Genomic DNA, 22,489 nt, shown 5'->3' with positions numbered 1-22,489 from the left:
TGCCCTGAGCCCCATCCCAGGGCCAGGCACAGCACAGAGGCACGGGGACACCCTCCTGCAGCCCCGGGTGCTCCGAGCAGGCTCAGCGCTGCTGCGCTGCGCTCCGTGCCGGCGGCATCCCGGTAGGCAGGGGAGCGCTGGCATGGCAGCTATTAGAGTGGGTGGCAGCAGATGGTGAGAACAGAGGGGATAGGAAAATAAATACAAAGAGGCTATCTTGAGGGGAGAAGTCACCACATCAACACTCTGTTGCTTACACAGACTTCTCCCAAAGCCTAAACAAACATTGCTCAGTTCCCGGCGCGTGTGGAGGAGGCTCTGCTGGGTGCGGGGGCAGGTGCCTGGGTACACCCAGCCCCACAGCCTGCTCACATCCTGACCAAGGGTTTTCAGAGTGATGTCCGTGACAGAAAGCAGGGAAAATGGGGCCAAGAAGTGAGCCTGCATGTCCTGCTGCCCTGTTACCCACTATTTAGGCCAGTCCATCCTTCCATTAGCCTGTCCCTGGCACAACCCCACCATATCTGCCCTTTTCAAATACCAAAGCAAGACTGCATGGTGTTAAGAGATGCTTCCTCCTGAAGTCCTCACAAAGAAAAGCAAGTGGAAGATATTCCCAAGGGAAACAGCAAGAGCCTGGTGCTGGGTCGACATGGGTTGTCCCCTGCTACCTACAGGCAAGCCAAGGAACCGTGCAAGTCACCGAACCACCCAGCAACACAATGCTTGTCGTGCTAATCTGGAGCAAAGCAGTCCCTTTCCCAGTTTTCACATAACCTTGGACAACAGAAACTCACCTCACGCTAACAATCACCCCAGAACCGCCGATTGACCCCTAAGCCTGCAGCAAGATGGTTTCTGCCCTTCTGGCCTCCGGAGTGCCCCAAGCCTGTAACCTTTGTCAAAACTTCCCACCTGGGTCTGCCAGAGTGCTCCGTGAGGGGAAATCGGAGGTGAAAGCACTCTTTGAGCGTGCAATGTCTGGTTCAGGCAAAGGCAATTTATTATGTTAAGCACATTATTAAAGGATCTAAAGCAACAGAGCAGAGATATTCCAAGAAAGGTTTTAACTTTCCCAGCAAGGGGGCTCCTGGGAGTCCTCTTGTTAATACTTTGCACAGGGTTGTCTGCAACCAAGCCTACAGTGAACATAAATGCCCCCTCAGTCCCCTCTCAGAACTCGTTTGAGTTAAATCAATACAGCCATCGGGGAGACTTGAGGAAGCAAAGCTATTAGTGGGACCGCAGTTAATTCTGGGGGAAAGAAACAAGCAACAAAAGCAATAAAGCTGATGGATGGCCTATGCAGATGCAGTAACCCTTTCCTGGCTGGGCTCTGCAGCATGGCAGCCTGTCAGAGGTGAGGATGCTCACTGGAAAAAACCCTTCTTCACCAGATTATGCATGGTTGCTGCTGGGGGCCATAGCTGTCCTGGAGAGATGTGAGCAGAGGGACAAGGCAAGGGCAGGAGAGGGGACCAGGCAGAGGAGCAGCAGGTGCAATTCCAGCCTGTTACTACATCACCAGAGCCCCCATCAGTATGCAAGGGAGAGAGAAAGCTCATTCCCAACCCCCCTTGGCAGCCTGGCCTTCAGGGAATGGCAAACACATTGCAAGTCCAGCTCTGTGTGGGAATCGCAGTCCAGCAATGCACTGGGAGCAACATCTTCCCATAGCTTCTCGCTCCATATGCTATGCTAGGTGCGTGCCATAAGCATTAGAAGTTGACCACCAATGTTTTTGCTTTCTAAAGCACAGCACACCGAAGAGCTCCCTAGAGAGTGGCTACATAGGAAACAGCTGAAAGGACATCAAGAGAGGCTGTGCAGCAAAGCCTACGATCTAAAACGTAATACCAACATGATTCAAAGGTTCTAGAGACTAGTAGAGTCATAATTTAGGACATCACAATATCTATTAAATTAGTGGAAATAAATAAAATCCTATTTGCTCCATCTACAGGCCTATCAATGTAATGTCATAGCAGGCCACAACACGCATGGAGACTTGCACCACTCTTCTCACAAAACACCGATGAGATAGCACAGACCAAAATTGGGGAAACCAGCAACGGACTGGCTCTAGCACTGAACCAGACTCTTCTCCCAACAGGGGCAGACCCGTTCAAGCCCCCTGGGCAGCCCCTCTGTCCTGAAGCTACGTGGCTGCGGAGCACGGCATCACTCCACCCAACTGACCTCCGAGTCCAGGCCTGAGGCGGTTGTCGTAGCCATCCAGCAGCCTGTCCAGGATGCGGGTGAAAATGGTGATGTTATCTTTGCTGTCATCAATGACGTCGGAAACATGCTTCTGAGAAAGCCTGGTGCATTTGGGGAAAAAAAGAGGAGAGAGAAAAAAGCCATGATCAGAAGAGAAACGTTCTTTATATTCTCCGAGCACTTATAGAAATGAAAAGACACTTATCTGTTCCCCAGCCTGCACTGCAACAGCCCCAAATTGCAGGATGTGGCACATCTGTTGATAGGACCACATGCACAGGACCCTCTGCAGGGCTCCTCAAACCAACCTGCCCAGCCTTAGGCTGCCCCTAAGAAGGATGTTGTAGGAGCAGAGGCTCCAAAACCTCAGGGTTACACAAGTCCTGGTTTCTCCTTGCAGAGTAAGAGGTGCCAGTAATTTACCCTATCAGCCCACTTCCAAGTACTCTGCTCCTGGGAAGAGGGAAGGGAGGCAGAAAAATTGAAATCGGTAAAGCAGGATGGGAGGCTGAGTCCATCATTAAAACTGTGAACCGTTTCTGCAGTTTGTTGAACTTTCCCTGTTTATAAAATCAAATGAGTTCTCATGTACCTATCTCCACTCAGCCCAAGAAGCCCAGGAGCCCAAAATAAGATGATTTCCTTGGGGCATTTTCTGCCCCGGGTGGAATAAAATAAGCAGCAAATTTCTCAAACAAAACTCATATCACCAAACAAAATATCCAATGCAATTTTGCAAGCCCAAAGGGCTCAAATAGTAAATTTGCATTTTGTGTCTCCCTCTCAATCAACAGAAAAGGAGCCCATGGAGCCTAGTGAAAACAGCTGCTTCTAAAAGAGATTTTGGACAGCACAGGGTATCAGTGCTGCAGCTCCAAGCACAGCTTTTCCCAGCAGAAGTAGCTTTTGGGACTAAAACTAATGGAAAGGCAGAAAATTAAGCAACAGAAAACCAAAAGTAGTAAAAATCTATAGAGATGCAGAGATTGCAGGGAAGATGGAAGAGGGAATAAAACAGACACTGATTAATAAAAACAAGAAAAAAAAAGAAATAAAGAAATAAAAAAAGGCAGAAACCCACATGACAATGGAAGAAACCCAGCCAACCCCCAGATATAGATTCTGCTCTCCATTTTTCTGTACGGGAGGCACGAGCAGCCCCCAGAGCACAGAGCTCGCTCCAGCCCACAAGGCTGCCTCAGCATCCCCTAGCAGCTTGTGGGGTGCTGCCACGGGTTTAAAGGAAAAAGCAGGGACCGAGAAGTAATTATGGAGAGAAAAGAAAAGGGGGTGGGGGTGAGAATGTCAGTGAACCAGTTCAGAGCTTAATCCTGCAGCATCCCATCTGGTTAGACCAACCACCCCTGACACTCTGGGTCCATCTGCAAATACTCTGCAGAGGGCTGAGAGGGTGACAAGAAGCAAAGCTGGATTGGAGTTCTCTGTCAAAATGTTCTAACAGAAAACCCAGCTTCTGTTAGATAAGGGACTAAAAAAATGTTTTTAAAAAAGAAAATGGAGGAGGGAAGGGTGTGGGTAATTTTAGAGTCAGGCTGAATTAATGTTATTCAGCACGTTGTCACTAATTGAAATATTTCATTTGGGGCGATTTTGACATTAATCAGTCAATGACCAAACACTGTGGGAAATTGCTTTCCAAGTGTTTGAGGTTTATTTCTCTGGGGACCAGATCCCTCTTCTCCTGAGGCTTCTCGGTCTATAATTTTTGGCAAACCACTCACTCATGTTCTCATGTTGAGAAGTGGCCAAGCCAGGAAGCTCAGCCTCCAGAAGCAGGCGTGAAGTGCTCGAACTGCAGCTCCCATAAGCATGGGGCAGGGTGGGGAAACATCCCCCAGCCCCAGTGCAACCAAATCAGTTCTGAAACATCAAAACACCCCTGCTATTATGAACTGCATCGCAGCCTTTTTAGACTCACTTGAATCAAAACACGGTTTTGGCTTTGCACCTGAACTTGATCATAAAGCAGAATTGAAGGATCTGCACTCCCCGAAGGTAAGGAGGATTTTAAGGAATTTAACAAACGTCTACAGTAATTAGTGAGGTTTCAATTGTGTCAGCTTTCACTAGATGTCATGGTTAAAAGCAATCTGTACCAGAGTATGCTGATGGGTATATAAGCATGTATAACTTATGAATAGCTAGCATGCTCATGAAAGCTCATTCATTAATGTTTTATAAGCTATCTTTAAAAATTACCCATAATATAAAGAGGGAGAGGACAGATTTTTGTGAAGGAACTCCTGGCAGAGGCTCAGCAGCGATGGGAAAAGTGAGTTTACAAATTTCAAAGCCACTTTAGCTTAGCCTGACATTTGAGGCTTTGAGTTGAATGCGAGCAGCGTGGGATCAGCTGGGGAGGCACCGTGGGAGCACGGTGCAGGCAAGGAGAGGATTGAGGGGCTCCGGCAGGGGAGAGCCGCCAGCCCCACTGAAAAACTCAGAGGAGTGGTGCAGAGGTGTGTGGCTCATGGTTTAAAACCAATTAAAAGCCTTTAGGCAGAGAAGACAGTTTTACAGCAAATTTAATTAGGAGAGGCTCGAGGAAAAGTCATTGCCTCACCGCTCATCCCTGTGCACATGCTCTCTGGAGAGCTGGCTGCCACGCTGGCAGGTTAGTGTCTGAAGAAGGGGCCCTTCATATGTGATTTAGGAAATTAATCCTGCAGTGGGGACGGCAGGTAACAAGGGAGCAGCAGCAGCCATCAGACAACTGGAAGCAAAAGGTCAGCAGGAGGGAAGGGGGAGGCAGTGACTGCAGCTGTCCCCCGGCGGCCAGCACCACGATACCAAGGTCAGCATCTGCACGTCCAGGCATACACGGGATGCATTTGTTTATGCAAAATTGGGTGCAAGCAGCTGAAGTGGTAAGAGCCTGCAGCTGGGCAAACAGCTGCATGCAGAGGGGGCACGGGCAGAGCACTGAACCAGGACATTTGTTCCTGCATGAAAGTCCTCGAGTGCTGTTGGATTTGCACACAGCAGACATTTGTGTCTGTACTGAGCACTCTGAAGATAATTTTCTAATTCTTTTATAGAAGCCACATATTATTTGCATCTCTCCCCCCCAGCTGTGCCAGGGAGGGACCTGCCACGCTTCCTCAAAGGGCTCTCCAGGCTCCCCAAGCCTCAGCAGAGGCTCAGGCAGGACAGGAGGAGGGTTGCCAGGCTTGTCACAGTCTAACAGCCTTTCACCCACCCCTAGAGGCCAGGAAGAAAGGCTGGTGGCAGTGTCCAAAGCCAGGAGGACTCGGAGGAACCGGGGCAAGGCTCTGCATTTATACTAGGGCACCCAAAGAAGCAGACTTCTTAGTATTTTACCCTGGACTGCTTCATCCAGGCACCAGCTCAGGTATATTCAAGCATAGCAAGGGGACTGCAGCCTTAGCCAAGGCTCTCACCACCTTACCCAGCGTCAGCAGGGAGAGCAGAGAGCAGGACCAGGACTCCAAGGGCAGTGAGACAGACAGACCCCCTTCCCGGGAGCCTGGGCGCCATGGTCTCGGCACACAGCCACTGGGTCTTCACAACCTGGGCACAGAGGGGAAGGAGAGAAGAGGAAAGATGTTATTTATTGGCAGGAAAACGATCGGGTTAATTCTGTTTTTCCCAGTGGTTCATGCCTGTTGGCCAGAATTCAGTATTTCTGGGGTCTGCAATTTGAAGTCCCAAAGGCCCCACAGGGACCAGCAGCACTGCCTGCAGCACTGCTGGCCCTGGAGAACCTTGTGTGTGGTCAGAGCCAGGGGTGTCCATACACAGAGCTCTCCAGGAGCTTTGACACCTTCCAGTCACTGCACAGTTTCACTTCCAACACCTCTTTTTACACCCATTTCTTCCCCCTCCTCACCCCATACACCCAACCACCATGCCCCCTTGCAGCAGCTCCCTCAGCTCATGCTGCTTGGAGACACATGTACAGCAGAAATAAGTCTTAAGACCCATTTTTTCCCCAAATGTCTTTCTGGACAGTTAGGTCCTCATTTAATTCTGGTAATGACGCCACCAGAAACTATTACAAAGTCTGGTATTGAGGCCCAAGCAGTGGGAGTGTTCAACTGTACCACACGTAGCACGCGCAGGTTTTTCATTAATGCTCAGTTTTCCTTTTATTGTGATGTTATTACACATTTAACCGCCTTTCCCCTTTTATGTACCCCATTATGTTGATGCACCTTGGAGCAGCAGCCTGTATAAATACAGCTTGTTGTGATGCCTGCCCGAAATAACACCTCCACTCGGCACAGGCTGGTCAGTGCCGCAGCAGCCAGGCACGACCATGAGCTCCCAGAGCAGACAAGGTGCCCGAAGGTGAAGGGGACAGCTGAGCTGTGAGAGGTACTGAACACCAGGGGTGTGCAGACATGGGATCCCCCAGCAGACATCCTATACAGACAGAGCAGGGTGGGAGGGATGGTCTTGGAATCCAAGTATTTGCTGACGAAGCACAAATTAGGGATTGAACATCTGCTCTGTGGGAAATTCCAACAGTTTGGGGAAGCGTGTTCCAAGTCAGAACAAGGACAGCTAAAATGTTGATGTTTCTTACGAGGCAAATCCAGAAGTCCTTAAATTAGCAGCTCAACAGATTTCATTTCAATTTTCTTAAACTTGCATATTATACAATAGGATTTAAACACTTCTTTCTGAGACAGCTTCAAGCAGTAGCCAAAAGCAGAAATCCAGTGCTCACTTCCCCCTCCCTTCCCACACCACCGCTGAAAAGACTCATTGAAATCAACACTTGCCCATTCAAATGTGGATTTAAATTAATGGTTTGTTTTGGCAGGATTCGCACTGCCAGCAGTTTTTGACCAGTACTACCCACATGAACCAGGACCCTCCAATTTCTCAGCAGTGCCTCCTGGTTCTGTAGGAACTCTTATTTGGTGAGACCACAGGCTGGGAAGATCATACACCAAGTGTGGGACAGAGCAGCTGAAGAAAAGAGGACCAGAAAATGAGGCACTGAGGTAATGCAGAAAGAGATCCGGCCAGGAACAGTGACAAAAGGCACTTCTTAGTGTCTGAGCCAAGAAGCTCAAGACAGCCATGTTTCCACCAGACCTTGTTCGTGCAGTTTTCCTTCATTATTATGTGAAGATGAATGGCTAATTTTGTATTTTGGATAGTTCTATTGAAGGTGTGAGCCAAGAATAACAGGGCTGCCTGAAAAGAAGTTAAATGCATGCTCTGGTCTCATTTTCAGCATCAGGACCAATTCTGCATACCTGCATTGGGACAAATTCTGTTTTCACCACTTTTCCGAGTGACTACTTTGCCAGACATGCCTGTTTTGCTATGGATGCTCTTATGGACTCAGGAAGGACTGTGCGGCATAAAAAATAGCTTGGCACTGCTTTCTACCTCTTTCCTTTGGTTCTTGTTCCATATTTGCCTGGGGGAGTTGGAGAGAAGAGGCTCTGCTGCATTTTCCTTGCTCTTTGTCTGTTACACTTAGATGGATTGTAAAACAGACCCAGTCCTGAGGATCATGACCGACATTCCTGACTAACACAGGCTCTCTTACTGTTGGTGATGAACCCTGAGACAGAGCCAGGGCTGGCCAGGCAGCGCTAGGACAGCCACAGAAGGAGCAGTTCCCCCCCAGCACTGTTGCTCATCACCCCATTACTAGACAAGCACCATCTCTGGAGGATGCAAGGAAGCCTCTGCAGGGGAGGTTTTCACTCCTTTCCATAAGGCATACAGTTCTGGGGCTCTTTCAAAGCTCCTTTGTACATCCACCTTAGCCAGAGCCCAGTATTGTTGGTTCCCATAGCACTGCAGCTCCCAGCATCACCTCTGTAAGGATGGTGTATGCTCAAAGCTGCTCTTCACTTCCCTATTCCATCTGCCCATGGCTCATTTCTTAATGGCACACTTAGCAAATGCATTCATCACTAATTCTGCAGTTGCTGGTAACCTCCCCAGCTGAATCAAATGCAGATTTTCTAAGGAGCCCTGCTAACATTTTGCAGCTGGGATTAAGCAACACTTGAAGTTTACAATTCAGTACACTCTGGATTTTGGCAGGTTTCTTTACAACCAGATACCTAAAGGCATTGTAAATATACCCACTCCTCTCCAGCACATGCTGTCTGTCCAATCTCCAGAGCACCACAGCGAAACAAGACTCCCAGGAAACAGCTTTCCTCCTGGCTGTGCAGTTTTGGACAGAGGAACTGGAAAAGCTTCCCCAAAACATCCTCCAGCTCCTGTTCCTCCTGAGGTGGGTTTGGGAATCAAAAACACGCTGGTACCTTTTGGATCAGCAAGGTCCCCTATTACTGATGTTAACATCGGGGCTCTCCTGACTTTGCATACCAGGTCTGATCCTTTCAGCAATCCTTACCGTAGGAGCCATTAAATATTCTGAAATGCCTTCCTAGGAAAGAGTGATTAACACAGGCTTAGTGCTGACAAGGAAAAGAAAGCTCTGGAGGTGGAGAAAGAGGTAAAGCTTAAAAAAAAAAAAAAAAAAAAAAAAAAAAAAAAAAAAGAGAGAGAGAGAGAAGGAGAATGCAGGCAAAGGAAAGTAAATGAAGGAAAGGGTCCCAAAAACCCACATGGGTACATTTATGAGAGTCACATTAGTATCTCTCCCAAATTACTGCCTCCTTGAAACACGCGCAGCCAAGGGAGCAATTTGATTCACTTAGCAATAGTCTCATCATGCAGGTGGCACTTGTGAAGCAGCAGCCCAGAGGACACATCTGCCCCTGTTACACACCAGGAGGCAGCATGCCTGCAGCATCACCGCTGGTGTGCCCACGTGCCGCGCCGCGCACCCATAGCGGTGCCATCAGCCAGAGGAGTGCTGAATGCTTACAGCTCCCTGCCAGCCCCCAGGACCTGCAGCTGCTTGGCATCTTTGCCAAATCAGGTATCTCAGGGGCATGTGAGCAAAGAAGGGCTGGTGCTGGGAAGCCAGCTGGGAAGCAGAGGCAGCCGCAGTTCGATGGCTCAGATACAAGCACAGGAGGGAGGGGATGATCCAACCCCAGTTGGTGCTGAACCATCTGCCCACCTGCACAACTGAGCATAGTGCTGTATGCGACCTCAGCACCTGCAGGTTTACCCCCAGATCAGGTGCACAAGCAGCTCCTCAGAGCTGCTCCTTCCCTCATTGCACCGCAGCCTTCACAGACCAGGTCCTGGGTATTCAGGAGAGGTCCTCTGACGTCCTTTATGGACTCCAGAAGCATCCAGCCTGCGCAGGCTGTGCTGTCCCTGATCCTCTGCAGACACCCCAGCCTTGAGATTGTCGCTGCCATGCCTCTTCCAGCACTGTTTTGGGTACAGCTCTGAGCCCTCCTGCAGCGATGGGCAGCCAGCAAGCACTCGGTGCAGCAGAAAAAATGCAGATGATGCACATGCTGCCCTGTGTCCCTGCTGGGGTGGGTTTGCTTCAGTTCTCAATCATTTCAGCTAAAAAGGAGGATCCCTTGGAATAAAACTCTCTCTTTTTTTGGGTGCAGGGCTAGCAGTGAGCAGACATATTTTGTCTTGGAGCCTGGAAACGGTAGAATAACATTGTGGTGTTTCACAAGACCTTGGTCCCACAGGCTCTTCACATCCCTTTGTTGCGAGATGAGCTCGCTGGGATGCACACATGTGCTGCACAGTGCAGACACCAAGCCAGCCTGTACTGGAAGCAGTCCAGCCCCGCTAGCAGCGCGCTCTACCTGCACCAGCTAGTGCAGAGGAAGGCTTGGTTTGTCAGCCTGGACTCTGCTTCCATCCAACTTGGCTCTCAGTTCAGCTCTGTGCTAAATAGATATACCACCAGAAGACCAAAAGCTACCACAGCATTTATAAGAATGTGAGAACAAGAACAAGGCAGCAGTGCCCTTGCCTACCTGAATCAAACTTGCTGTTTGCCATCTTAGAGAGCCAGCGCTGGCACACAGCAGGCAGCTCATGGCAGAGGAACCAGGCTTTGACTCAAACGTGAAAATGCACCCGAGAGGTGCACATTGAGCAGTCCTATAAACACACACTGCACAAGCCATAAATCACCTTCCCATCAATCTGCCACACAAGGTACAAGGCACACGTGATGGTTACCAAACGCATTGTCTGCAGCTCTGCAGGAGACACCAGCTTAAGAGGACACAAATCCAGAGGCACAAGGGAAGGAAATGTAAAGGTCCAAATCGACACAGAAATTTTGAAAGCAAGCCTTAAATTGGGTCTCTCCTGCAGAAGGTTGGTGATGTTGAGCAAGCTCCATGCCCAACTCTCAGCCCAGCTTTAATTTTTTCAAAATGGGAAGCCGCTTGACAATTTCTCAAAACAAAACTAATCCCAGTATTGCAGCTCTCTGCTTGAAAACACATCCAGAGGGACTGTAGAGTGACTCACACCCACAACCGCTACAGGAAACCGCTTGCACTCACAAGTGTAACAAGCCAACACTGATTCACCCACATAATTACAGGCAGACACTGATTCACGGCTACTGCAACTGCAGACAGACTGACTCACAATCAGAGCAACTGCAGACAGACTCCAGCTCCCGAGCACTACTGGAAATACAACCACGCTGACAATATCCACAGTCAGCAATCGTGCTGTATGTACACAAACCCCTGGAGAACTAGCTCGCACCCTAGCCAAAGCAAAGAGCTAGGCAAACCCTTTGCTTTTTACTGGTGCTCTTGACCTTCACCCCACGGCCATCTCTCCTTCCCTAGTGGAAGGATATCCATGGCTCTGTCGTTCCTCCCTGACCTCCTGCTTGCCAAGCAGTATTGTCAAAGGCTGGACCCAGGAGCAGAGCTGTGTGATGCACGCTCACACACACACAATGCATGCGTGCACAGTGCAAGACATCAGTGTATGTCTACTTCGATACCATATGTGTGTGCTAACTGTGCTGACTTTGTGTTTCCATAATATAAGTAAAAGCAAGCCAAGTATAATACATTTAGCCCAGGGGTGAAGGAGATGGCAAAAGACTCACCACTGGGCAAAAGCTTGAAAGGCAGGATTATTTACTACACTCTCTGGCTGGGTATGCAATTATGTCAGCATTCAGCCTGGGTATTGTGCTACTTTTTGTAAACAGTTGGCAGGAATGCTCCTACTGAGATGAGGAGCTGGGCTTCTTCTCTAGTGTTGAGAGGGAGCAAAGTGAAGAGGACGAGGTCTACTTCAAGAAAAAGAAATGTAGGTGAAAGAATGGATTAAGCAGAAAAAGGCGAAGGGGAAGCTGACAGCGAAGTGGGACAGGTGGCAGTCTACAGACAAAGAAGAAAGGAGAGGAGAGGAGAGAACAGAAGGAGGAAAGCTGCGTGATGCAGACTGATAAAGCTCCAGAAACGAGGAAAGGCAGCAGCCTCCCAGTGCTGAGCAGGTCTCGCAGTGGTGCAGCAAATGCGTGTGTGCATACCCCTAACACAGAGCTCTGCTGTGAACCGGGAGGAGGTTCAAGGGAAAAGGTTGCAGCCCCCAGCCAAGCGTGTGCCATTGGCCCAGGTGCAGCCACAACTGCTCCAGCTGCTTGCATCTCTGGAAAAAAAGAGCAGGAGCAGAGCATTTGCGTTCCCTTGCCGCTGCACTTGTGTGCGCACGCGTTGCAGGGCACCCAGCCACCACAGACCCAGGCTGAAGGACAGGCAGACAAACTCCACCAGAACAACAACATCACCTCAAAACAGCCGGAGATCCTTTCTCCGCCAGGGTAAAGAGAAAGTTAAGAAAGACTAAACAAAACAGATGACTTGCCTGAACCACACGCAGCATCTCCTAGTTGTAGGCTGGACCTGCCTCTCCACCTGTTATTTTTCTTCTTCACACCTCCCCCAAGGATCAAGAGGTGAGGGAACAAGCGTGCCCTGCTGCCACTGTCAGAACACCTCAGGTGAGCAGGGATGAGAGCTGCTCTCGCCAGTTGGCCCACGACAGCGGCAGTCTCACCAGAGGGTCCCGGATCCCCTGTTCTGCCCGAGGATGCTGCTGTGTATGCAAGCAGCCAGCAGCTTCAGGAGAGAGACTATGGATGCAATTGGCCAGGGAAATGAACTATTTGCTCAATTATGCTTCCCTCATCCAGACTAGAATCATTCTGGCAGAAGGCAAAGCGAAGAACAATGGATAAACGTTGCAGTGGGGACTGTCTAATGCTTAATTGCATTACGCTACTCCCTTTAAATGATCCGTATCTCAGTCCCAGTAACTCGGGGGGGAGGGGGAAGGATCTGGAGCTCTTTTCCCTTTCCTCCCGTACCAGCCTTAGAGACCGCAGCCCCACAAAACTCCTTTCGCCCTCCCACCTTCCCTCCCCACCCCAAGACAGCATCAGTACCCATTAGGCCTGGCTGCAGGATTCAGGGGGAAATTTGACTTTGCTTTTACTACACCGTCCTCCCCGATCAGCCCTTCCCCTACATCTGCCGTCCGGCTCTCCGAACCGAGCTCGACACCGTCCTTTTGCAGACATTCCCCCCGCTGCCTCTTGCCCCTCTCCCCGCTCCCCAGGCGGGTGCCGAGGCACGGCTCGCCCCGGACCACCACCCTCCGGACTTGCTGCGGGAGCAGAGCGGCTCCGACCCCCCAGCCACCCCCCCGAGCCCCCCCCATCGCTCTCCCCCCACCCCTTAAACCAAAACCCGATGGGGAGGAGGGTGCAGCTCCGAGGGTCTCCCCCAGCCGGGGGGCTCCGCACCGCCCCCAGCATCCCGATGCCTGCCGGGGGGTTGCCACCCAGCTCAAGGGGGGAGCCCCGGGATTTTTTTAGGGGGGGAGCCGCCGCGCCCCGCACGCACTCACCGCCGCCGCCGGCTGCCCCAGCGGGGGGGGACGGAGCCCGCACGGCTCCGCACCGCTCCGCACCCCCGAGCCCCCCGGGCCGGGGCTGCCAGCCGCCGCCTGCGCGCTCCTCCGGCCGCGGCGAGGGAGGGAGAGACGGATGGAGGGAGGGAAGCAGCATCCCCCCGCCTTCCTCCTCCTTCTTCTCCTCCTCCTCCTCCCCGCGCCCCGGAGGAGGGTTTAACCACCCGCTTTGTGCCGAGCTGCCCACCCCGCGGCGCGGGCGGCGGATTCCCCCACCCCAGCCCATCCCTGCCGCCCTCCCTGCTCCGAGCGGTGCCCCGGAGCTCTCGGCCGAAGCCCGGCACGGCCCCGGTCCCCGCCATCCTTTCTGCACCGGAGGATGAGCAGAGCACGGCTGGCTGCTCGCAGCATCTACCTGTTGAAGGGTGGGAGCTCCCCAAGGCGCTGCTGCTCTGCGAGGAGGGGGCCGGCACCCTAAAAGGCACCGCACCCCAAAGGGCACTGCAACCCAAACCCTGCCAAAATGCCTGTTCGCTGCCAGGCCCGGCCAAAAAGCCCCGGTCTGCCGGCGGGGCAGGGAAGTTTAGAGCACAAGTTGGGATTGCGGAGGTTTAAATCGCAATAAAACAGCATGCAGAGGAAAACAAATGCAGAGGAAGGGAAGAGGAGGAGGAAGAGAGGTTAAAATGCTGCAAGGAGCAGGCAGAAAAAAAAAAAAAAAAAAAAAAAAAAGAAAAAAAGAAAAAAAAAAGAAAATCAAGAATAGGGTGGCAGTGCGGGAGTCCCCGAGGAAGCTCGGTACAAGACGCACTGGCCAGGGCTGGCTGGGCTCAGGAGGTTTTGTGGAGCCCCGCGACTGAAGCTGGGCAGACAAGAGCTGACAGTAAGGCGCACTCAAAATATATTGTCCCTGCAGAGCTCTCCTTGCGAAGCACTCTGCAGGACTCAGCCGCAGCTGTGCCTGGTACATAACCTCCACCCAGCGCGGAGGAGCTGGGATGAGATAAAGGTTCATAACTGCAAGCACCACTGACAACCTCAGAAATACCTCTAGCACTTATTTTTGAATATCAAAAGTAACGTGCAAACATCCTTCACAGCAAGAGCCCTGAAAGAGGGCACAAGAACAATTAAATCCAGTCTAGGAGTCAGTTCTCTGCATTTCTGTATCAGAAAGTGACCCAGCCCTTGCTACCCAGAAGTTAGACACAATCACTGTTTTACCCTGTTCCTAAAGACCATCCCGACTTTAGTGAGATAGCAGTATTTGTTCTTATGTGCTCCTGAGCAGGAAGAAAACAGACTCTTTTAAAGCAAAGAGTCAGTTCCCTGTGATCTGAGCAGTTTTTGCTAGTCCATATATCCCTGTACCTATCTATACATCTGTTAGCAGCAGTTCAAATGCCATCAGAGTTCAGCTTTCCTCTACTAGATAGGGGCCATAAGCAAGATTTGACAAGCCTCATGACACAGATCTGAAGACCAAAATCTTGACCAAGGACTTAAGGTTGCACCAGCACAGTGCCCCCACAATCAAGTGTGACACCTCTCGGAGCAGAGGATGGAGAGCCCTTAGTGTTATTGCAACACTTGGATCTCTTACAGGGCCTTTCAGCTACCACAAGCCATAAGAAATCAAGTTTCTCCAGCCCTCAACACCACACCCAGCCCTAGCCAACAGAAGCAGACAATTTTGAAGCAAATAGGCCTCCAAGTTATGTTCTGGTCTGATAGGTATTTTGTCTGAGCTGCAGGGACCTTTGCCTTTGAGATCCCATGCAGACAGGTAACATTTCATTGTCCTTAGACTACTTCTGCATGAATGACAGCAACCAGTGTATGGTGCGGGGCTGTTCCCATTTTAAAAAAATCTTTTTTCTGCATTGGAGTCCTCCTACAATTATCTAAAGCATCACTCCAGAGGAGAGTGAGCTATGCGTGCATGCCAGCAGAGGCGCTTTTGCTGTTCTCCACAATTGTGGCAAATCATAGGATCACAGGAAAATTCACATCGGAAGAGATCTCAAGAGATCATCCAGTCTAATCTGCTACTCAAAGCACACTCAGCGAAGGAAGAGCCCGGGGAGCAACACAAGCTGGCCATACTTATTCACACCAAGTTTCTGTTTACTTCAAGGCTTTTTCAAAGGCACATCTCCTTCTGTTCCTGATTTATAGGCTTGCAAACAAGCGTTGGCAAGGGAACAGGGAAAGCTCAGAGGAAGACCCAAGGCACAGCGATTCACTCAATAAAAAACCCCAAGGACCTGGTCAACCACTTTCCTACTGGCTCCATTGGAGAACAATTGGAGAACGCTGCTGTGCTAACCATGCCCAGAAGTAGGACCATGCATAGGACCTGGCTAACTCAAGAACACTGATTGCCTAGGGGATCAGAGCAGAGGAGGCCCTAATACTCGCTCTCCCTCCTTTCCAAACTGACTCAGCTGCTGGCATGAGCTGCCTTGGGTAGGAGAACAGGCATGAAACAGAATCAGCGAGACAAGCATATCCGGAGACAAGTGACTCAGGATTTTAAATGGCTCGTATTGAAGAACATTCCAAGATTTACAGGTTTAAGTAGTGCTAACAATAGTCACAGGCAATGGAAACCATGGTTCTCTTGAGGCCTGTTCATCCACAACCAACAGCAATACAGACTGCCCCAGGAACACCATAGCTCACACCACTCTGACATGCCTCCTCAGCTCACTCAGAGGTCTCCTCTGACACTGCCAGCAGCCTGAAATAGTCTTGAGCATGAGGCCCTTTAGTGAAAGTTGTTGCGTTTTTTTTTTTTTTTTTTTTTTTTTTTTTCTATCAGTCCAAAATCAATTGAAGTCCCTCCCCTTGGAGCCATACCATGCAGCAAGTTCTCCTTGCGAAGGCAGAGAGAAGTGGCTGTGACTGGGTCAGGCAAAAGTACAAGCTAAAAAATTACAGGGATGTAGCCATACGAACAGTGAGCTGCTGCCAGCAGAGCAAGAGGTACCATACCTAAAAGCACCCTAAATTAGAAGGTCAGTGGATTGGCACACTGCAGCCCTCCCTGCTCCCCCAGATGTGCTGGATTCAGGCCATATTGGCTCACACAAATCCTTGGCAGAGCAGGCACTTGTGCTCCACAGCAAGCCCTGCTTCTAGCCAGCCAAACAGCAATAATCAAAATTTCACCAGCCAAATCCCAGCCATCACCCTTCCTGGGCAGGCTCCAGAGCTTTGTATGACCCGTGCCCCTTCTGGTTTGGCTGCAGCGATAAGGGCTGGCCAGTCCTTCCTGCCAGCTAGCCCTGCAGGGACATCACAGGAGGCCCTGGACAGGGAAGAAGTCATTAGCTAGCTTAGGAAGTCCGGCTACAGGAGACCTTTTCTGGGAGGCAGAGGGAAAGCAGCCTTATCAATAGCTGGCCTTAGCTAGCCAGAATTGTCTTGATCTTCACCCTGTTTGGAAGATATGTAACCCTGACCTGAGAGCATCAGTCTCTGTGGGGAGCATCCATCAATGTAAGAGTTATAAAAACATCCTGTGAAACCAGTAAGCAGTCATCTTTTAATGCATGCCTCAATCACCAGTATTTGGTTTATTTATTTCCTTAAAATATTATACACACCCCCAAATCCTCCTTTACTTGTTGGAATGTCTACCTGAACTCTGGCACACTCCAGGAGGAGACTGCTTTGAGGCAAAACCCTTCTTAAAGTGATCAAGGTTAAACCTTAAGGCTGTCACCATATTGCTGAAGAGTAATCTCTCAAAATGGGAGTACAGCAGCCTGGGAATATCTTGCTAATAATTAGCTAAGCCTTCTCCTCCTGCCACCCTGCTCAACCAGCCAGAATAAAAGTGTGCTTAGTTTTAGGTCCATGCTACAGTGCCCTTGAACTGAATGGAGCTGCAGATTTAATAACTGCCAGCCCAGTGAAGCTGTTAGACTGGACAGGTCTTTCTGTAGGTGCAGGCTGGAGCAAGGGATTCGAGATGTCCTCAGCTCCTTGGAGGCAATCTTGTGCCATCCCCATTGATCCCAGCTCACACCCAGGCCCAGCACCCATGGGAGCTGTCACATTGCGGCAGCCAGGGCAGGTGGCTGATCCAGGGAAAGGGTGATGTTCCCCAGCACTATGAGGCAGAAGCAGCAGTGTGTGATGGAGACATGGCCCAGTGACACACAGCTCCACACATAACCCCACACGTAACCCAACCCTGATCACGGCTATGGGTCCTGTGTGCCAGCCCTGCACCAGGCAGCCTCTACCAGCTGACATTCCCAGCCACCTTGAGGCCCACTCGTGCTGTGGGGGAAGCACCCAGCCCTAGGCACTAAGGGAGCAGGCTGCTGATGCAGGCAGGAGGCCAGAACAGAGTGCCCGAGCTGCACATGGGGCCAGCTCCTCCACCGAAGGCTGCCAGTCCCACACACCCCTAAGGAGCACCATGTTGAAATCCCCCTCCCCAAAGGGCTGCAAGAGGGAGGATCTTCCTCCCTTCACCTCCTTCCCTCTCAAAGCACCCAGAGCCCTCTCCAAAACCCTCCTGGTGTCCTGCTGTCCCGGTGCTCGCCTCCTTCCCCACCAAATCAGCTGCCCCTTCTCCCCACCCACCCGCTCGCCCGCTCCTTGCACCCGTAGCAGGGCCGCCATCGGAGCCAGCTGCTGCCTGGTGCTTTATTAGCTTGTCTCCATGGCAACTCGCCTACAGCTTAACTCCGAGAGACCCCTATCTCACCACAGCCATAAATCAGCCACCCGCCTGCAGCCTCGGTCGGGGACGGGGGTCACCGCTCACCCCGCACACTGCCCGGCCCCGCTGCTGCCCTCGCAGCCTCCCCGCTGGGGCTGCCCCACGCAGGCAGCGGGCACGGCAGAGCTGCTCTGCACCACGTTTGCAGCCCTCAGGCAGAGTCTAGCCGTGAGACAAAGCAGCACCAAGAAGATGGTGGCTTTCCCAGCTTGCAAGCAAATTGGAAGCTCCCATGCAAACCAGCACTGATCTGGTACTCGTCCTCCTTTGGACAGGAGGAAGAGCCTTGGGTTAGGGCCAGGTGCAGTCATGCAGAACTGGGGTCCAGTTCCTACAGCATGCAGGAAGGCCAGTCCCTAAGAAGCAAGCACAGCACTGGGCTGAGGCAGAAAGGCAGCATCTCCTTCCCTCAGTGTAAGGAAGCCTCCTACCTCTTCCACGCCAGCAAGGGCACAGAACTCCCCATATCCAGGGTAAAGCCCCCAAAGGGGACAAAAAGCCACCTGAAATGCTGTGCTCACTCTGGTCTCCAGAAACAGAGCAAAAGCAGCCTATGCAAAGCGGAGGCTCCCCTTCAAAGCATGCTCTCATCAGCACTGCCCTTAGGGTACCACTTTTCCCGCAAACCCACTGCCTGACATCTTGTTTCTGCTGGGCAGTTAGGAGTTGGTGGCAGGCAGGAATTTGCCTGTCCCTGCCAGAAGCAGACTTTCCCACACACTTGTTCCCTGTGGCCCTAAGAAGGGATTGCAGGACACACTGATCTTTCCATCCTCTCAAGCAGAGAAAACACATCCCTGCTGCTGAAACTCTCCAACCCTAAATATCAGACCTTAGGAAAGGAGACAGCTATCTCTACACCCCACATAATATATTATGCAGTCTGTGACTTCACCCATACATCTCAAGCACCTGATGTTGGGAATAAATCTTGGAAATAAACACAAAGGTAGTTTCCACCACCAGGAGTTTAGTTTACAGAAAACTGGCAAAGCAGACAAGAAAGGAAGCATCATCTGTAGATGTTGGTGCATTGCAGCACTGCTGGTGGGAAAAAGGAGGGCAATGGGCCAGGGCAGAGTTTTCTAGCGATTCACTTGAGATTGAAGATAATCCATGACAAAATAGATAGGTTTAGCAAGAAGATGGTTGTTTTTCCCCTCACTTTTCCATAATCCCAAGGGATGCTTGAGGTACAACACAATGTTTATACACAGCATCACAATCCTTGCTCCTTTAGATAAGATCTGGGGTTTTACCCAAGTTCAGACATGCCTAGAAGTGGCCAGACATCCAAAGAGGCCATTGGGATGGCCATATACCTTCAGTTTATATAGATGCTCAGCTTGTATATCCACCCAACAAATCAAAGACCCCAAAAAACTTTATAGCACTTTGTTGAACTCCATGTCTGTGTCCTAGCAGATGCTGACAGAACAAAAGAGCTAGACTCTTGTCTCTATGACAAAGTGTGCCCATCCATATCTCCAGAAGGCAGACCCAACTCCATGGAGAAGTACCAGAGCTCTTTTAGCAGGGCTAGCTCACCGTCTTGAATTTCAAGAACTATAAGCTGGCAGTGGAACAAATTCATAAAAACTAATGGGCCTGAAAGAGACTGTATTTGTCCTGCAGTCCCTTGGCAAGGGCAAAGCTAAACCTGGAGAGAGACCTAGTCACAGACTTTCATCTCTCTTGCAGTTACAATAGCAGCATCAGTTCAAAAATCCCCCTGTGGAGTCATGAGGTTTTAGATGCTTCAGCATTTCTATTTCTAACACCACACATGCTTGTGAAATCCAAATTACTTAAGCATTTTAGGTACCTAAATACTCATCTAAATCATCTCTATGGGAAGGCTAGCTTTAGGGAGGGGCTGGCTTTTTTGTTTTTCTCATCTGGATCCTTCTGGATTCCTGTTTCTCTCTGCACCTACAAAACTGAACTCATTTTTTGTTTCAAAAAACTTGGAGACTGGTATGAAGACAAAACCTGGAGCTTGAAGCAGGGCCAAACAACAGAAGATTCACACCAAATTGCAGGAGCTGATAGCATCAGCTAAGGTCTTTGGAAAATGCCCTATGTTTGTATTACATAGAATATTATTCCAGGTCTCCCCTTCCCTTCATAGGTACCTTCCTCAGCCTTGTATATCAGCTTGAGCCTCTCCTTTGAAGGAAATCCTGATCTCATTACAGCTTGATAGAAATAAGCTATTTCACAGCTGGACACCAAACAGCAAAGCTCCTGGCTGAAAGACATGGCTGGGCTTTGGGTGCAAAGGCCATTACATCAATAAATTCCGAGGGAAGTATGAACTCTGTGTACACCAGAACTTACTGCATTTGGAGAATGGCTGTACTTTCATTGAAACAGCAATTTTAGGATCCTCTCCATCAAGCAAGATAGTTAGCCACACGATATGGTTGTAGATAAAGCCTGTCAGCAGGAGAGGAGAAGTTTCCTAAAGACATCAGCTGAATCTGCTATTTTAACAAGGGCTCTAAATGTCACCACATTGCCTGTGCTATGGTCCCTGAAAGGATTAATATCTTGCCATGTTTGGTAAACTTTACAAGGACTGCAGGAAGCCGAGGGACGGGAGACCGCCTAGCACCGAGTGGATCTCATCAGTGCTAATTAGCTGAAACAAAACAGCAGAGACCCAGGTAATAAGAGCTCTTCACGATATTAAGGTGAGTGGTGGCTGCAGGAGACAGGACATTCCAATCTCTGCCTCCTGGAGGCAGCCACATGGGAAGCCGATGTTGAGCCAGAAGCTCAGCACTTAGTGAAAGAAAGAACTGCTCAGAAAGGCTTGCATGATAGCCTTCTCCTGGCATGGGATGAAGCAACCAAAAAAGGGACAGTCAAAGCATGCTCAAGGGCTGTCTCCCTGTCACTCACGCAGCTTCTCACGCATACACTATCTGCACTGCTGCTGCCAGGGGTGGAAGCATGCAGGAGCACTGGCTTGGCCACCAGTTCAAGTCTCCTCTGTCCATAACTACATCACCATTGACAGTGAACATTCACTCTCAGAAACACCTTCACGTATATACATGATAGAAACCACTGCAGCAGATGCCCAAAAGAACTGGGGCAACACCAAGGCTTAGATAATCCTGATGGGCTGCAAGAACAGGGTCCTGTCAATCAGAGCCCTCTGGGACCCCTTCACCCTGACCCCCTGCCAGTCTGCCATGCCAGCAGACAGCATCAGGCTGCATGTTCCAGGGCAGGCAGCTGGGACTCCTCCTGGCACAGTGCTTTGGAGTACCCAGCTGCCTGTGGCTCTCCCAAACGTACCACCAACAGGCAGTGCTCTCCCACGGCCTGTCTCCTTCAGGTTTTTTAGTGTGAACAGATCAGAGACAAGCAGCAAAAGGAGTCGTGCATTTGATGACAGGAAGACATGGCAGAGCAAAGCAGCTATGCACAGGAGGAAGAGCCACAGGGCACTGAGGCAGGCAGATGTTGTGCTGCTGCTATCAGCTGTCTGGCAGTGGGATGCAGAGCCTCTGGAAATGCCTGTCAGCCTGAGCCAAATAGGAACACATGGACCCAGGGATTCAAAGGACACTCGATATGAGAAAAGGGATGCTCTAACTGCCCCAAAGCAGTGGTACTGAGATGAGGTTGCATGACCCTACAGAGGGAAGCCCTGAGGTTGGTGGGACTGCAATGTGGGTCACTGCTTCCACTCAGCCCCACACCCCACCCTTCAATTCTGGGAAATTTGAAAGAGCAAGTTTTAAGTCTTCTCCCTCCTACAACAGCTGGAAACAGAACTAAATGGTCCTATATTAGCTTGGTCAAACACCTAACAAGGATCTAGGGTAGTCATTTCCTTCATACGCCCCCTAGTCCCAGGTCCTTGGCTATTAAGGGGACTAAATAGCATTAAGATGACTTCAAAAAAAAAGCTGATAGCTTGAGCGAGAATCCTGGCTCTGAGCTGTCCCCAGTTCTGATACACTTCATCTACAGTGCTGACTTGGATCCCAGCTGTTAGGAGCCAGCTGCAGCATCTGAGCACCAAATTTCTCAGGATTTACCAGAGCAAGCTTTATTTTGTTTCAACTGATTGCATAGAATGGGAAAGGATAACAGAATTAGCAGGATCCATTCTGCTTTTCCCAACCTGCCCCCATTAAGGATGAAAGCTCCTCTTGTCTGGGAGCCACTGCACACAACACCCTCTTGATTTGTAATTAGTGGAATAGGAATGCTCAGTCAGCTGGGAAATCTGCCTGAGTAAATGACATCCTCAAGTGTTTTCTAATCCAAGGCATGCAGCCTCTCACTTTGCTGCTAATGGGCTGCAGTGGGGAGTACCAAAATTTCTGCTGTGGACCCACAGGCATCCAGAAACACCTCTTTAGCTAATTCTCTCCAGGATTCATGCCAGCAGCCCCAGTCTGTCACCTGGGAGAACCTGCTAGGTCCTGCCAAGAGATCGTGTCAGTAATTAAACCACCTCAGTCTCAGCTCTTACTACCCCAAGGCATCATGAGCGTGCACAGTTTAAGGAAAGATCTTTGTCAAGGAATATGGGAGCTACAGAAAACCTGGGGGCGGGTTCAAGGATGGCCTGTAGTGCTATTAGCACGGACAGGACTTCAGATTTGGAAGAACAGAGGTTACGAATCAAGACAGAAGCTGTACAGCACCTGGAAAAATCACACACCAGAATATTAACTAAAATAACCTTCTGCCTCATCTCTT

At 50.3% G+C, this 22,489-nt stretch overlaps 1 protein-coding gene across 3 annotated transcripts in view; it reads right to left on the bottom strand.

Annotated features, from left to right (window-relative positions):
• LOC101802458 (gamma-aminobutyric acid type A receptor subunit alpha3) overlaps positions 1-22,489 on the bottom strand; it is a 91,206-nt gene that overhangs the window by 52,110 nt on the left and 16,607 nt on the right. The window contains exons 1-3 of one of the 3 annotated variants that reach the window (XM_072042928.1): positions 13,436-13,689; positions 5,651-5,772; positions 2,200-2,321 (exon numbers count right to left, since the gene is read on the bottom strand). In XM_072042928.1, the coding sequence (XP_071899029.1) occupies positions 2,200-2,321; positions 5,651-5,739 (211 nt within the window). In that variant the 5' untranslated portion in view covers positions 5,740-5,772; positions 13,436-13,689. Of the gene's footprint in view, positions 1-2,199; positions 2,322-5,650; positions 5,773-13,017; positions 13,175-13,435; positions 13,690-22,489 lie in introns of those variants that run through there. The other 2 variants (XM_072042929.1, XM_027465377.3) reach the window with 2 other exon arrangements.

The sequence above is a fragment of the Anas platyrhynchos genome, chromosome 10 (assembly GCF_047663525.1).
Source record: "Anas platyrhynchos isolate ZD024472 breed Pekin duck chromosome 10, IASCAAS_PekinDuck_T2T, whole genome shotgun sequence".
NCBI lineage: Eukaryota > Metazoa > Chordata > Aves > Anseriformes > Anatidae > Anas > Anas platyrhynchos.
The sequence above is the reverse complement of the archived record's forward strand: the minus strand, read 5'-3'. Positions and strand labels throughout refer to the sequence as shown.